This window comes from Triturus cristatus, chromosome 1_2, assembly GCF_964204655.1.
Source record: "Triturus cristatus chromosome 1_2, aTriCri1.1, whole genome shotgun sequence".
NCBI classification, from domain to species: domain Eukaryota; kingdom Metazoa; phylum Chordata; class Amphibia; order Caudata; family Salamandridae; genus Triturus; species Triturus cristatus.
This window is the reverse complement of record NC_140580.1, coordinates 1185671591-1185687314: the sequence shown is the minus strand read 5'-3', so window position 1 is coordinate 1185687314 and position 15724 is coordinate 1185671591. Positions and strand designations below refer to the sequence as shown.

General features: G+C 48.7%; 1 protein-coding gene across 3 annotated transcripts in view; it reads right to left on the bottom strand.

The window, feature by feature from the left end:
• SLC27A4 (solute carrier family 27 member 4) overlaps positions 1-15724 on the bottom strand; it is a 330596-nt gene that overhangs the window by 50061 nt on the left and 264811 nt on the right. For all 3 annotated transcript variants that reach the window (XM_085614109.1, XM_085614107.1, XM_085614108.1), the window contains exons 9-10: positions 8626-8752; positions 563-700 (exon numbers count right to left, since the gene is read on the bottom strand). In XM_085614109.1, coding sequence (XP_085470235.1) covers positions 563-700; positions 8626-8752 — 265 coding nt within the window. The remainder of the gene's footprint in view (positions 1-562; positions 701-8625; positions 8753-15724) is intronic.

Below are 15724 nucleotides of genomic sequence, written 5' to 3'. Positions count from 1 at the left end.
CCTGGCTCAGTCTGCACTGACTACATCAGTTCTTAGCCCTGGAGGAACGAGTCCAGACCTGGCTCAGTCTGCACTGACTACAGCAGTTCTGAGCCCTAGATGAACGAGTCCAGACCTGCCGCAGTCTGCAGTGACTACAGCAGTTCTGAGCCCTGGATGAATGAGTCCAGACCTGCCGCAGTCTGCAGTGACTACAGCAGTTCTGAGCCCTGGATGAACGAGTCCAGACCTGGCGCAGTCTGCACTGACTACAGCAGTTCTGAGCCCTGGATGAACGAGTCCAGACCTGGCGCAGTCTGCACTGACTACAGCAGTTCTGAGCCCTGGAGGAACGAGTCCAGACCTGGCGCAGTCTGCACTGACTACAGCAGTTCTGAGCCCTGGATGAATGAGTGCAGAGCTGACTTCTTGGCCAGCGTAGAAGGTGCAGTTTCGGGCAGCATGGGCATATCAGCACTCTGCTCTGCCAGCAGCAGCAACACTACAGACTGCCTGTAGTCGCACAATGCTCTGCTAGAAACCAGGCCCTGCCCTGCCCTGACAGAAACAACACTCCACATACCACTGAGGTAGGCCATGTCTCCTCGTTTGAAGACATCTCTTCCAACCTTCTTGCTCGTTGCGTCCCCATTCACGTATCCATCGAAGCGCCGTAGTGGGTCTGACTGAACAATACGTCCAACAAGCTGGCCTGGTTCACCTGCATGGACAGAGAAAAACAGCACTGACTGAGGCATTTTCAGGGGCACAGTTTGGAAGGAGGAGGAGAAACATCTCTGAGGCAGCAGGAGCAGTGAAGGAGGACAGACAGACACCACAAGGACTTTAGGCAAGAAGCCTCACTGGGAGGAGCACCGCCGACTGGTGAGGAGGGTCTGGAAACACTACAAGACGCAGATGCGTGACGAGGGGCAGAACTCGTGACAGGGACACGCGCCACAGACCAGTGAGGAGTGACAGCGAATACCACGACTGCACCTGGGACTGGTGTGAAGTGACGAGAGGTATCACAGGGATGAGCAGAACTGACCAAGGAGGAGGGGTCTGAGGAGGTCCTAAGTGGGAGATGGAGGACAGGGCGCCACAAAGGGGCTCGGCCTCCCGGTACATGTCCTGTAATCGAAGTGGAGCCTTCTGCTAATTGAAGGGTTTTTCTTCCCACTAGGGTGTTTCTTTAGAAAAGAAGGGTAGGTTTTCCTTCGATAACCCTCACCCAGCAGGGTTTCCTTTTGGTGGCACGCTTCATCACTGAATTCTTACCATTCTGCTGCGGGACGGTCGTGCTACAACCTACGTGTTAAGAGGGAGCACTTTTTGTTGGTAAGATTATGTGTTAGATGAAGTGAAAGGTGGGGGGGGGGAGAGGTCAATTTAAAAATACCGGGCTAGTAGGAAAAGAGGTTTTATTTGTGCCTTTATCCAGTGTGATTAAAATATGGGGAAAGATTAGGGAACCTAAAGAGAACAATGTACCTCAGTTCCGCCAGTTGACATGTTTCTAGCCCTACCCCAAGGCTATTCTTCAGGACCAGGAGTAAATACTCCGATATACTCCTATATGTTCTCTTACTCAAGAAAATGTTGTGGGTTAAAACATATCATTTGATTTATACATACAGCACCAAATAGGTTTTGTATCAGGATAATCTGTTGGAAAAAATATTAATTGCGTCCAAACAGCATCAAGCGTACGGAGGAAGGGCAGCCTGCAGTCACCTCCATCAAGGCGCCGAGTCTCCCCGCTTGAGAGTGAGTGAGGCCACTGGGAGCGGCCGGGCTCTTTTTGAGCGTCACAGCGAGCAGTAATGTTACCTGGGGTGGGGTGAAAGGGTCTCTGCGGGGAGACAGGTTAGTGTGCTGGCCATCTAAGAGGTTCAATTGTCTCCAGCGGCAGACAGACGAGCCACAGGCGCCCGCTGCCACCGGGACATCTTAAAAACTGGGAGGGGACGCCTGTTCGCCCCTGAACGAAAGTAAAAAACAAACGACGCAAAGAAACAAAATGAGCAACACATTTTTTTTGTAATTTAAACATTACTGTGAAAAACGTTCATAATAATAATAGTAATCCACATTTGTAAAGCGCGAACAATCACCCGTAAGGGTCTATAGGCGCTGGGGGCCGTCGGGAAGATTAAGCAAGCTATTGCCCAGAGTCACATGGTGCTGGACTAATCTGCCGCCGGGGATCGAACCGTGATCCCCAGATTCCGGAGTCAGTCGCCCTGGCCGCAGCACCACACCTCTTCCTCTGAGCCAAAATGACAAAGAGAAGGGAAAATATACATGAGAAGACAGAAAGACAGTGGATTGAGCAAGGAAAGCAATGTGGAGAGAGACAAACAGAAGTGAGACAGCAGAGTGGAGAAGAATGACAAAACCATGTGAAGAGGAAAAGGAAATCAAGTGAGGGTGAAAGGTAGAGGAGGGAGGATAAGAGTGCCAGAGATGCAGACAGAAGGAGGCAGCGGGGGAAGAGATTAGGGAGAAGTGATGGAATACGGTGGAGAGAAGGGCAGAAATTGTTAAAGATAGGGAGAAAGATGGGAAACAAGTGTGGAGAAGAGGGAGACAGGAAAGTGGTAGAGGATGTGGTGTGATGGCCAAAGCTGCTGACTTGGGAACCAGGTTTTAGTCGAAGGGTTGTCTTAACATCCTGCGCTTCTAGTGTCCATGTAAAGCGCTCCAATACCATTGGGTAAAACTGCACCCAAAAAAGTGAACGGCGAAGGAAATGATGGGGAGGAGCGGAAGGCAGACGAGGGTGTCAAACAGTTTCTGGTCTATGAAAAAAATGAAGGATGGTTGCTCCCTGACATGCACTGTCCTAAGTCCCTCCCTCAGTCTAGGGCTTAGTTTAGAGGTTGCTGGCGTTCCAGGAGGTGTGCTAAATGTAGATCACAATCCACCAGTGGAATTTCCTGCATCAAAGGGATGGAATGGTAAAGGGAATTCCACCTGTGGATTCCCCTTTGGTTAAAAGGCTGCCTCCGTTACTGTCTACAGCAAAGCAGTAGAGGGGGCACATATGAATATAACTTTAGGTATAGAACAAAGAAATTCAAGGGGCAGAGGGATGTGAAAGATACTGACAGGAGGAAAAGGAAAGGTTTGCAATACAGAGACATGAAATAAAACTTCAAGGAGAGATACAAAATGGCAGAGGAATAAGGGCCAGAGAGATATACAAATAACTGAAGAAAGAGCCCACAGGGCAGCCAGGAGTGGGAGAGAGCGGGGGTTTGTATACAGAGGGAAATATAGGTAAAGAGACAGGTGAAATGTGAGAGGCTGAAGCACATAGGTAGAATGAGAGACATCAAGGAGAGGGAAGGAAGCAGAGTATGAGATAAAAGGAAGAACTAAGAGAGGGGCAAAAAGTGATGGTGGAACGAGAGAGGTGCACAGAAAGGGGTATAGAGACAGAGAGAAGAAAGGCATTTGGAGAGAATTCCTGCAGCTTTTCTATATTCAGAATCAGTCTCTACCCACAATGCAAACTAAATCAAGTACGAAGCTGTATGCAAACCCCAAAGACATTGCTTGCAGAGAGGTTCCTGAGTGACAATCAAAAGAGGGAGACCTCTGGTCCCTTGAGAGTGAACAGAAGCCTCCAGACGCAAAGGATGCACGTGTTTCTCTGACTCATAGCCTGATATAATACAGGATATTCATGGATATTTGGTGGGGGGGTGGGAGGGTCACAGATTAAGGGACCAGTAGGTAACTAACGCATTCAGGCGCCCAAAGTAGAGAAATGTACAGGCCTAAAGATCGGGTGAGGAGATCTGCGGGTGAGTTGCAGTGGAAATGATGATGTGCGTAGTGGTGAGTTTAGTCTTGGCCAATGCTACTTACCTCATGAGTTTAGAAAGATGAATATATCAGAGATTACTCCCGATACTAAGCAACGTTTTATGAAACATCATTATCCACAAATGTGGGCCACTTTTTTAGGTCTCGCCTGACCCAGCACTTTAAGTAAGGGCTTCAAAAAATGCTACCGCCGGCCACAGCTTGCAGTGCATGTGCGCGGGCGAGCGCTTGTGCAGAGGCGCCATATGGTGTGATTACTGCTGCGCGCGCACCACTCGCGCACATGCACTGCAAGCTGTGGCCGGCGATAGCATTTTTCCACCGCGATCACTTTCACTTTGGCCTTGCAGTGAACTTCCTTGAACTAACTGGGGGCAGGGTGTGTACAATAGATCTCACTGCTTAAAAAAGACTTCCCTTTCCTTCCCCCTACTCCCACGACCCTACACCTCAGCAGCCTACTACCCCACACACCGGTGACACATACATTTTACCACCCATACACAGCAGACTGCAAGTATATGAGGTAAAACCACATGTAATAGGGGATTTATGTGATTTTATGGCTGGAAAATCGGCCCGTTGTTTATTCCCCATTCCACAGAATGTTACTTACAGTTCCTCATTGCTGTGGGGATTTAACAAACGGAATCAATAAAATTGCATGCATGTAGTAAAACCGTCTCATTGCCGCGCATCTCCAAGTTACGGATTTTGTCTGTCTTTGTGACTTAGCCTTTTATTGCTTTCGGTCACTGCAATGAGGCTCCTCCATTCCGCGCGACCACCACATATCCTTTACTCATTGGAGCATTAACTTTGTCTTCCAATCCATCTGTGTCATTGGCTTTCCCACCCATTCCACATTTGGTACCCCGGGCATAAGTTTTAAACAAGCATTGGCATAGCCAATAGGTCTCGCTTTTGGGACCTTATAATTGTTTAGCCATGCAACAGTTAATGTTGTTGCAGTAAGGATATTGTGCTGCATAACTAAATACTTATAAGGTCCCAAGGCGAGACCTATTGGCTATGCCAATGCTTGTTCTTTCAGTGGCCGTGCCTAATTTTGTTCCTAATCCGACCCTGCTTGAAACCTTCGGGATCCGCTCGAACGCAGAGACCCATCTCACTAGCCAATTCACAGCCTTCCTTTGGATTTTAACCCAACTTTGCTGTCAAACTTGCTTTATAAGATCAGAGGTGCCCGAAGGGATCGCAGGTTGTTGAACGGTTGAAATGGGGTCCCCTCCATTATCATAATCTGGGGTTTGATGACACAGCCTCACTGACTCATCTAAATCACAAAGTGGCCCCAATTGCTCCCTTCATCTTAAACCTTTGACGCAGATGGTCCCGAGTCAGTCGGTCTCCAGAAGCGTGTGGGACAGCCGAGAATGTCTTTCCACCTTCCTGTATCCTGGACTTCCACAACATCTAATTTCTTTGCTTCAACATGTCTGTGTTAAATTTGCTCCACTCAATCCTACCCGTTAAGCCCACCATTTCTGAATCCCTTTGGAACCTCCAGTGGATTCCTGTTGCACTCCGTACAGAGGTATTTGCAGATCTCAGCAGGCGCCATCTGCCATGGCCCAGACTTTCTGCTGCTGCATTTATTTTCCCTCTTTCCCTCTTGGCGGATCTTCTTTTTCTAGCAAACACAAGGAAATAATGGACGGAGCACTGAAACTTTTCAGACACTCACCCCCAGTCACAGCTCTGGGTTTAATACATCATCATTCTTTAGCTCACTTCACCACTGCAGTTCAGTCCCAGCCATATGCAAATCAGTCTTGACCCTGTTTCTCATGGGAACAGGCCAGCTGGAACTGCCAAGACAGGTATGCCCAGACGTGGGTCCCGGGCTCGCTGTGCCACTGAATGATGAGGGGTGAAATCCCGAAACCGGTCCCAGGATGCTTGTTTCCGGTCCAGGGAAGATCTGGTTTGGAAGTTCGGGCTGGACTGTTCCCATGACGAACAGGGTCAAGACTGATTTGCATATAGCTGGGTCTGGGGTGGGTCTGAACTGGGGTGGCGAAATGAGCTAATGAACGAATGATGGATTCAAAACAGACGTGTGACTGCGGGTGAGGGTCTGAAAAGTTTCAGCGCTCCGTCCATCATCTCCTTGTGTTTGCTTTGTTCCTCCTCAGTTGGCAGGGTATGCACTAACATGGGTCCCTTGCACACTTTGCCACTGGATTCAAGCTAGCCTGGCTGATGAGGGGTGTTACCCTAAAACCGGTCCAAGGATGCTGTTTTCCGGTCCACGGAAAAATGGCTTGGCAGTTCGGGCTGGACTGTTCCCATGACGCACAGGGCACAGTGTCAAGACTGATTTGCCTATAATTGGGTCTGAACTGGGGTGGCGAAGTGAGCTAAAGAATGATGATGGATTCAACCCAGATCTGTGACTGGGGGTGAGTGTCTCAAAAGTTTCAGTGCTCCGTCCATCATCTCCTTGTGTTTGCTTTGTTTGCCCTGAGATAGCAGGGTATGCCCAGACGTGGGTCCCTTACTCTCTTTTCCAGTGGATTTAAGCTAGCCAGGCGGATGGGGGTGTTATGCCGAAACTGGTCCCAGGATGCTTATGCCCGGTCCAGGGCAGACCTGGCTTGGCGGTTCGGGTTGGACTGTTCCCATGAGGCACAGCGTCAAGACTGATTTGCATAGAGCTGGACCTGAACTGGGGTGGCGAAGTGAGCAAAAGAACGAACAATGGATTATACCCAGATCTGTGACTGTGGGTGAGCGTCTGAAAAGTTTCAGCACTCCGTCCATCATCTTGTTGTGTTGTCCTTCTTTTGCTTCCTACTTACCTTTCTCAAAATACCTACGCATGACTTGGAGAATAATGATGTCCTTGTTGATGGTAAACACTTGAATTCTCTCAGTTACGGGAAGAACTAGCTCCTATTCTTCAAAATCCGTTAACTAGGACGGTTTACCATTTCAGTGAAAGGCTTCGAGTGGCTCAAACCCATCGCCAGCAGACTCTGTTAAGGCAGCCTTTGAGAATTACAATTCATTCATTCACGAATGTCTATCAGTCTCCACCTTATTGCTTCCATGATCCCTTTTGCCTAACTCTTTCATCACCTGCTCCCCTCTTCCTACAATCCCCAGCGTACCTCTTCTGTCACTCCTCAGCGTCCCTCCTCTGTCACTCCACGGCATCCCCCTTTCATCACCCTACATCTCCCCCTACCGTCACTCCACGGCATCCCCCTTTCATCACCCTACATCTCCCCCTACCGTCACTCCACGGCATCCCCCTTTCATCACCCTACATCTCCCCCTACCGTCACTCCACGGCATCCCCCTTTCATCACCCTACATCTCCCCCTACCGTCACTCCACTGCATCCCCATGCCGTCACCTCACGGCGTCTCCCCTCCGTCAGCCCACAGTGTCTCCCCTCCGTCAGCCCACAGTGTCTCCCCTCCGTCAGCCCACAGTGTCTCCCCTCCGTCAGCCCACAGTGGCGTCTCCCCTCCGTCAGCCCATGGTGGCGTCTCCCCTCCGTCACTCCACGGCGGCATCTCCCCTCTGTCACTCACAGCATCTCCCCTCAGTCACTCACAGCATCTCCCCTCAGTCACTCACAGCATCTCCCCTCTGTCACTCACAGCATCTCCCCTCTGTCACTCACAGCATCTCCCCTCTGTCACTCACAGCATCTCTCTTCCGTCACTCACAGCATCTCTCTTCCGTCACTCACAGCATCTCCCCTCCGTCACTCACAGCATCTCCCCTCCGTCACTCACAGCATCTCCCCTCCGTCACTCACAGCCTCTCCCCTCCGTCACTCACAGCCTCTCCCCTCCGTCACTCACAGCCTCTCCCCTCCGTCACTCACAGCCTCTCCCCTCCGTCACTCACAGCCTCTCCCCTCCGTCACTCACAGCCTCTCCCCTCCATCACTCACAGCATCTCCCCTCCGTCACTCACAGCATCTCCCCTCCGTCACTCACAGCATCTCCCCTCCGTCACTCACAGCATCTCCCCTCCGTCACTCACAGCATCTCCCCTCCGTCACTCACAGCGTCTCCCCTCCGTCACTCACAGCGTCTCCCCTCCGTCACTCACAGCGTCTCCCCTCCGTCACTCACAGCGTCTCCCCTCCGTCACTCACAGCGTCTCCCCTCCGAAACTCACAGCGTCTCCCCTCCGAAACTCACAGCGTCTCCCCTCCGAAACTCACAGCGTCTCCCCTCCGTCACTCACAGCATCTCCCCTCCGTCACTCACAGCATCTCCCCTCCGTCACTCACAGCATCTCCCCTCCGTCACTCACAGCATCTCCCCTCCGTCACTCACAGCATCTCCCCTCCGTCACTCACAGCATCTCCCCTCCGTCACTCACAGCATCTCCCCTCCGTCACTCACAGCATCTCCCCTCCGTCACTCACAGCTTCTCCCCTCCATCACTCACAGCATCTCTCCTCCGTCACTCACAGCATCTCTCCTCCGTCACTCACAGCATCTCCCCTCCGTCACTCACAGCATCTCCCCTCCGTCACTCACAGCATCTCCCCTCCGTCACTCACAGCATCTCCCCTCCGTCACTCCTTGGCCTTTCCTTTCAGCATTCCATGGCCTAAACACTCGGAGAGTGAGTTTCCTCCCCCTGCACCTTACCTCTCCCTTCATTCACCCCCACCGCCTCCTTCTTCCATCACATCTATGACAATCACTCTCCAACCCTCGTCACCGTGCCGCCGCCACCAGGCCTCTGCATATCATCTTTGTGACCTCTAACCCCTCCCTGGGGTGGTGCTCGTGCAGCTTCCCCTCGTCTCACCTGGCTTGCAGGGAATGCAGACCCCATCAGGCCCCCGGATCAGCTCCATCGTCTCCTCGTCCACTTTCATTAACCGTATCGGATACACAAAGGGGAGGATTCGGCTGTTAAAGCCACAGGAGCCGACCTACAGAAGCAACAAGATCACACCGTGAGACACGGCAGTCACCGGGACCTGGGAGCATGAAAGAAAAAACTGCAAAACAAGCTTCGAAAAGGAATAACAAATGACAATAATATTCAAAAGCAAAAACGAGTCTGCCAAATGATAAATAAAATGTTTAAAATCTATGACAACACTCAATGGAAATATGAAAGCCTTAAAGAGCAAAAATAAAGACACCAATAGTTAAATGAAGGATATCAAAACATAAAAAGCAAATTGAGAAAACATTACACAGTGAAACAAAAACAAAAAGAAATTAAGAAGTAGAAAATATAATATTCATACAATGAGTTATTGATTGCTTGTCTGAGTACCTGTATGGGTGCCTGAGTGTCTGTGTAGGTGGGTGGGGGGTGTGACTGTGCATAGATGTGTGAGTGCATAATTCACTGGGTATATCTGTTCAAGTCTGTATCTGTGAAGGGCTGTGTGGCTTGGTGAGTGCGTGTGTATGAGTGTCTTGGTGAGTAAATGAATGCCTCAGTGGAACATGTGTGAGTAACTCCATATGTGAAAGGCAGTATATATGAGTGTTGGACTGTATAAATGACTATATGCGAGAGTGAGTGATTGTGAGGGTGCCTGTATGGATCAGTGTGTGCTTGTATTAGTTATTGTACCAGAGTGTAAGTATGTGTTAGTATATGTTTAAATAAGTGACGTGGTATATGTATAACTGTACAGGTGAGTAAATGAAAGTGTTATTGATTATTTCCATTACTGACTAGGTGTGTGAATAACTCTATGAATGAGAGGCGGAGTGTGAGTGTCTGTATAGATATGTGACTAGATATGATAATGCTGTATTGATGGCTGACTGTATGTATGAGTGAGTGTATGGGCGAATGAATGGATGTGTGTGTAGACCTACAAATTAGTGAGTGGATATGAACTAACTGGTATTGGTGTGTTCACGGTTTCGAAAATTATAGTCTGTATTTTAGACTGGGTGTATCAAGCGTTATAATAGGGTCTGATGAGGTGCATCAGATTTTGACGTGGATGATGTCATCAGTGGTGTAATTTGAGATGTCATCAGTGATGTCACTGACCATGTCATGAATGATGTAATATGTGACGTCATCAGCAGTGCATTGCGGGGGCGCGAACTATAGTTAGCTCAACTAACTATAACAGGGGAATTTCTATGGTTTTCTATGAGTGAAATGTCCAACTAACTATAACATCTCTGAAACCTATGTTTTTTTTTGTGAATTTCGAAGGTTTTTTAAATGCTCATTTCTAACTATAACGTGCCTGAAACCTACGGTTTTTTCAGTGAATTTCAAAGGTTTTTTTAAATGCTAATTTCTAATTATAATGTTCATTAAACCTATCTTTCTTTCTGTGTTTAATTATCATCCCATTCTCAACTTGGTGAAAACTGCAAATCTCACCACTCTTCCATCGATACCTTACGCCAACAAAATCGCCACAAACGAGAGCCACAACTAACGCTAATGAAATGCAAAGTAGGCGTTCCCGTGCAAAAAAACCACGAAAACACCACTTCCCCATATTTTCAACGACCAGTCAAATCTGAAATGCGATCCAAAAAGCAGGCGATAAGCAGAGTTAGCAGTAACAAATTAACATCAACCTTTAACTGGTGTAAGGAGGTCGACTATCTGCAATGTGAATTGGACCCAACTCACAGCCACATCTTTAGACCAACATGTGATACAGCTACTGATCCTGCAGCTCCGACACCCAACAAGGCCACAACACCCAGCGCCACCACCACCAGAACCTCCCCCTGCACCATCCCCCCTACTACCACCGAGGCACCGCAAACCAGGACAACGGACCTTCGCAAAACGCCATGCCCCCCAGCCACACAATAGTTGAATGTTGGGAGATGTGGCAACCAACTATATATGAAGGAGGCAAGTCACCCTTCACTGATAAAGCACACAATGCCAAGTGTAACGCTGATGTACTGCACAGACCTCTCTATGCAAAGAACAAACCTCTCCATGTGGAGATATACTACTGATACTTGTAGTGTAGTGCACAGTGGACACAACCATGTTACCTCAGGCAGTGGGGAAGATCTCAGTCATGTATCTGTGTGGTCCCCCCCTGGAAGCGGAAGCGGAGTGGGCTGCTCCAACGTACGCCACTCCATCGTACCAGTATGAATAAATAGGCCAGGCCCATGGCGTGGTTCACTTGAGGGAAGACCAACGAGTCTGTCACAGCGGCAGCCCTCACCCTGGCACGTGCCTGCCACCATAACCGCGGACCTCCTCGACACAGGCCCCCTGCGAATCCAGCGGCATAGCACCGCAGACTTATGTCTGTACCGACTATTGCCTTCGATCTACACTGCGGACAGCAGGGCTCACAATTCAGATGCAGTGGCGATTGCAGATGTCCCAGTCCAGTTCGCAAGACACGTTGCTCCGAGTGCGGCCCGCACGGACCACGCATGATCAAAGGCTGCGCACACGCTGTGTGCTTCAGGTGCTACTAACTCACTGCACCATAAGTCGCCACGTGGCCTCATCAAGGCAGAACTCATTAGACAAAACACATTGCTCCCAGTGCGGCCCACAGGGACCACGAATCATCGCAGGGTGCCCACACGCTGAGCACTCCAGGTGCCACTAACTGTGCAGCTCAACTCAACGCCACGTGGCTGTGCGCCCATCCTGACCGCTGCCTCCGCCCTACACTGGGGTTACACGGTTCACAATTCAAGATTAGTAGTGACACAAATCGTGTAAGAGACTATAATGGGTTAAAAAGCCCAAATGCTCCCAATCTGTGCAGGTCAAGTCAACGTCACCTGCCTGTGGGCGTTTGCTCAACGCTGCCTCCGGCCTACACTGTGGAGGACCGGTGACACGTGGTGCCAACTAACCCTGTTCAACACAAGCCGATCCCACATATGTAACTGTGTCTTGAGTCCTGAATGGCAGTCACCCCAAGTCATTCCAATTTTAAATGCTAATTTCTAACAACAAGATTGTACTCAGAAAATACAACACTTCGTCAGTGTATTCTATACTTATTTCATCTTTTCATCATACGCCTACACTGCACTCAGTAGAGCTCACAATGAAAATTATTTCTTCATTCATTAACTACAGAGTCCACTAGGCATGTAACTATTACAGGCCTCAACTCTACATAATATCCTTTTAGTATCCTTTCTTCTGGAACATTTTTTATATCAGTTATAGCTTTAGTACAATGATTTTCAAATACAAATGAACACTCAGCAGTCTACACTGCGGGCAGCAGACCTCACAATTTGAATTTTGGACACGTGGTGCCAACTAACACTGTCCAACACAAGCCGATCCCACATGTGTAACTGTGTCCTGAGTCCTGAATGGCAGTGACCCCAAGTCAATGGCAGACACCACAGCACCAGACTCCCTCTGATCAGTTAGGCATATTTCGATATGCAAGGCCGGCGACACGTGGTGCCACTAACCCTGTTCAACACAAGCCGATCCCACATGTGTAACTGTGTCCGGAGTCCTGAATAGCAGCGACCACAGCACCAGACTCCCTTCAGTCTTCTTGGTTGTTCTTTTCTTTAAATAATTTTTTTTATATGGAAATCTATACATGACTAAGATTCTTCTTTGTCCAACCGCACAGAGACACTTCCAGGCCCAAGAAGGTTGTTGGGGGTATGATGGTAATTTGTGAAGAGGGTGCGTTATCTGCTGATGTGGGGAGAGGCAAGGTCAAAGGGGTAGCTATCACAGAAAGAACTCTGATATGTTTTCACAAATGCCTCGGACAAATGCCAGCTGACGGACTGAATCACAAATTGGTTTTTCAATGCTTATGTTGTGTGAGTTATGAACAGTTCACACCCAGGCTTGCAGAGAGACAGTTGCGGCCCGTCCGCTCGACTCACAGACTCAGTACTACGAGCCGTCCGCGTCATTGTAGCTATCCCTGCCCTGTTCCGTTGTACACCACGCCACGCTACTCCGCTTACGTTCTGACGTTGGCCCCACATAGCTACCTGTCGCAGGCGTACTCGCAGTTGGTGTGCAGGTCAGTGGTCTAGTTCTCAACATCTCATGGCCACTCTCTGAGGGCAGGTTTGCACACACACCACACCCATCTGGCACATGCGTCTCAGGCCATGTGACCACACCAATATAATAGATCGACAACGTCACATCCTTTATTGCCGGTGCTGACTAGATGGCGGACGCGCCACGTGTCTCAACCATAAAGAGTCTTTGAAAAGTTACGCAGAAGGTTAGTCGCACCCTGATCTGTATAGCCGTCAGGGGCCTACCACCCCCTTGGTGTGGACTTCAGATGCACAGGGTTAGTGCCACCCGAAGCTCATATGGCCATCAGGGGCCTACCACCACGTGGCACGGACTTGAGTTCCACAGGCTTAGCGGCCCCAAAAGCTGATGTGGTCTCCGCCATTGATGACTCAGGACTCAGCGACGTGTGAGATCTGCCGGGCCGCGGATAAGCTGATGTGGTCTCCACCATTCATGACTCAGGACTCAGCGACATCTGTGAGATCCGAGGAGAAGCTGATGTGGTCTCCGCCATTCATGACTCAGGACTCAGCGACATATCTGGGATGTGTGGAGTTTTGACAGGCATGTGGAGTGCCCACTGCTGCACACTCCGGTGGCACCAGGTATTTATTTGCTCATGGATGCGCAGGGGCGGCAGTGTCTGTCTGTCTCTCTCTCTCTCTCTCTCTCTCTCTCTCTCTTCATTCTTTTCCTTCTATCTCTCCAACTCTCTCTCTTCCTTCTCCCTTTCTTTCCTTCCCTCTCTTTTTCTCTCTGGCTTTTTTTTCTCTCTGTTTCTCTGTGTCTCTCTCCTTTGATACACGCCCATTACACACGTCCCTATTTTGTGCTTTATTTTCCAGGCTCTGTCGTCGACATCCATGGTCCCCACAGGAGTGTTCCGCCTTGTTGTTTTGCATTATTTTTGATAAATTGTGTTTATTAGTTTATCGTTTATATATATATATATGTTTCTAAAAAAATAAAGTAAAAAAAAAATAATAATAATGTTTTTGGTTGTTCTCAACTGCTGTGTGACTCTTTCTTGTTCTTATTACTGTTTTTTGATGGAGTCCACCATGGTGTTAAATTTTGGGGCACTTACCATGGGAATACTGGTGATGTCTGCAGTTTACACCAACTTCTGAATAGTGTGTTAGATGTATCTTAACTTTACTTCCATTAAAGTGCTGATAATGAAATGCAGACTAGCTGTTCCCATGCAAAAAGACACGAGGTGCACCTTTGCGATTTATTCTAAATACTAAAATCCTGTATTGAATTGCACTGGGGTATTGGCTGCACTTACAGTGTACACACAAAATCATTTACGAAACCTCATTGTATTTATATTGATTGGGAATAGTGCATCAAGTGCTCGATCTTGACGAGATACATTGCTCAGTTCGTATATTGTTCTGCATACGAAAAAAATCACATCACAACTTTCACACCAACTGCAATGCGAAACAAATTCCGGCGATAAGACACGTTAGCACCAGGGATTTTACACCTGCTTTCTGCTGGTGTTAAGCAGGACAACTACCTGCACCATGAAAGGGAACACAGCCAAGAGCCACACCAGAACACCCACAGGTGCCATAGAGTCAATGAGCATGATACAGGGATACCCATGAGGGCCACAAGACTCATCGCAACAACTCCGGGACCACCAACGCCTCCCAAACCCGCATCTGAGCAAGTGTGTCCCTCTGGTCATTGTGTTAGCATGATAGGCACGAGCCCTGAAATATCACAGTGTGCTGTCACCTCAGCGTTGGCAGTGAGCCTGGACATGTAGCTACGCACGCATCCTCCTGCATGCACAACCGGCGTGTGCTGGTCCGGAGTACACAGGTCAGCGCAGGGGTATGCCTATCCGACAACGGGAACGGGGTGCCTCGGACACGTCCGTGTACAGGAATTGCGGTAAGTGTGTCTCTGTGTTCTGGTGTGGCCTGCCACAAGGGCCGCAGCAGTCGATGTTGTAAAGTGGCATGCACCACCTCCAAACGGCACTGTGATGGTGTAGTTGGAATGTAGCAGGACATGCGTGAATGGGCATTACAATGGTGTGCCGTACGAGTGCATGAGATACAACAGCGCACCGTACAAAAGTGTGGGGGCTCGTGGGAGGGAGGAGCAGCTGTTTGGCAACGTAACACACAGTGAACTCTCCCATGTGCCACGTGCTGGGCATCTCATCCTAGATGACCATGGTCTCAGACATCCCACAACACCAACGACCGGCATTTGTACACATCCTGTATGAATGCAGCGTGGGTTTCACTTCTATGCTCGTTCAGTGGTGTGATGTTGGCGGGTTGTGTGACGTGCTCGTTGTTGGTGTGTTTCATTTTGGCCATTGTTTTTCTATACATGTGCTGTACTTAATTGTGCATGTGTACCATTCTGCCCATCTCCCCCCGTCCCCCCACTCCCTGCTTCTTCCTCTTCCTGGTGCTGTTGTGTCTATAATTTTGTTGCTCCACACAAATACATGTAAAGAACAAATTAGAATAGTTCCTTGATTCTTTTAGGTTTAAAAACTTCTCTCTATTGGTTTCTTTTTAATTTTCCATATAAACCGTTTTTTTAATATTCAACAACACATAGAAGTCAGAAGTGCAACGTACTCTATCAACACACTTTCTAGAACATTCTACAACACGTGCAGGTTAAAAGGTTAATCAATTTTGTTAAACTTAACGATATTTTTTTGCAACATTTTCTTGAACTTTTAATGGCACATGCAGGTTAAAAGTTCACAATTGTTTTAAGTTCGAACAGTGCCTTCCAGATGCAAGTAGCAGCTGTGGTTCAGTTGAGCAAATTTTATCCTATGATATGTACTCCATGTTGAAACTGCTTTTTCTTAACCAATCACAAAGATGCTTTTCCACAAAATGAATGTACACCC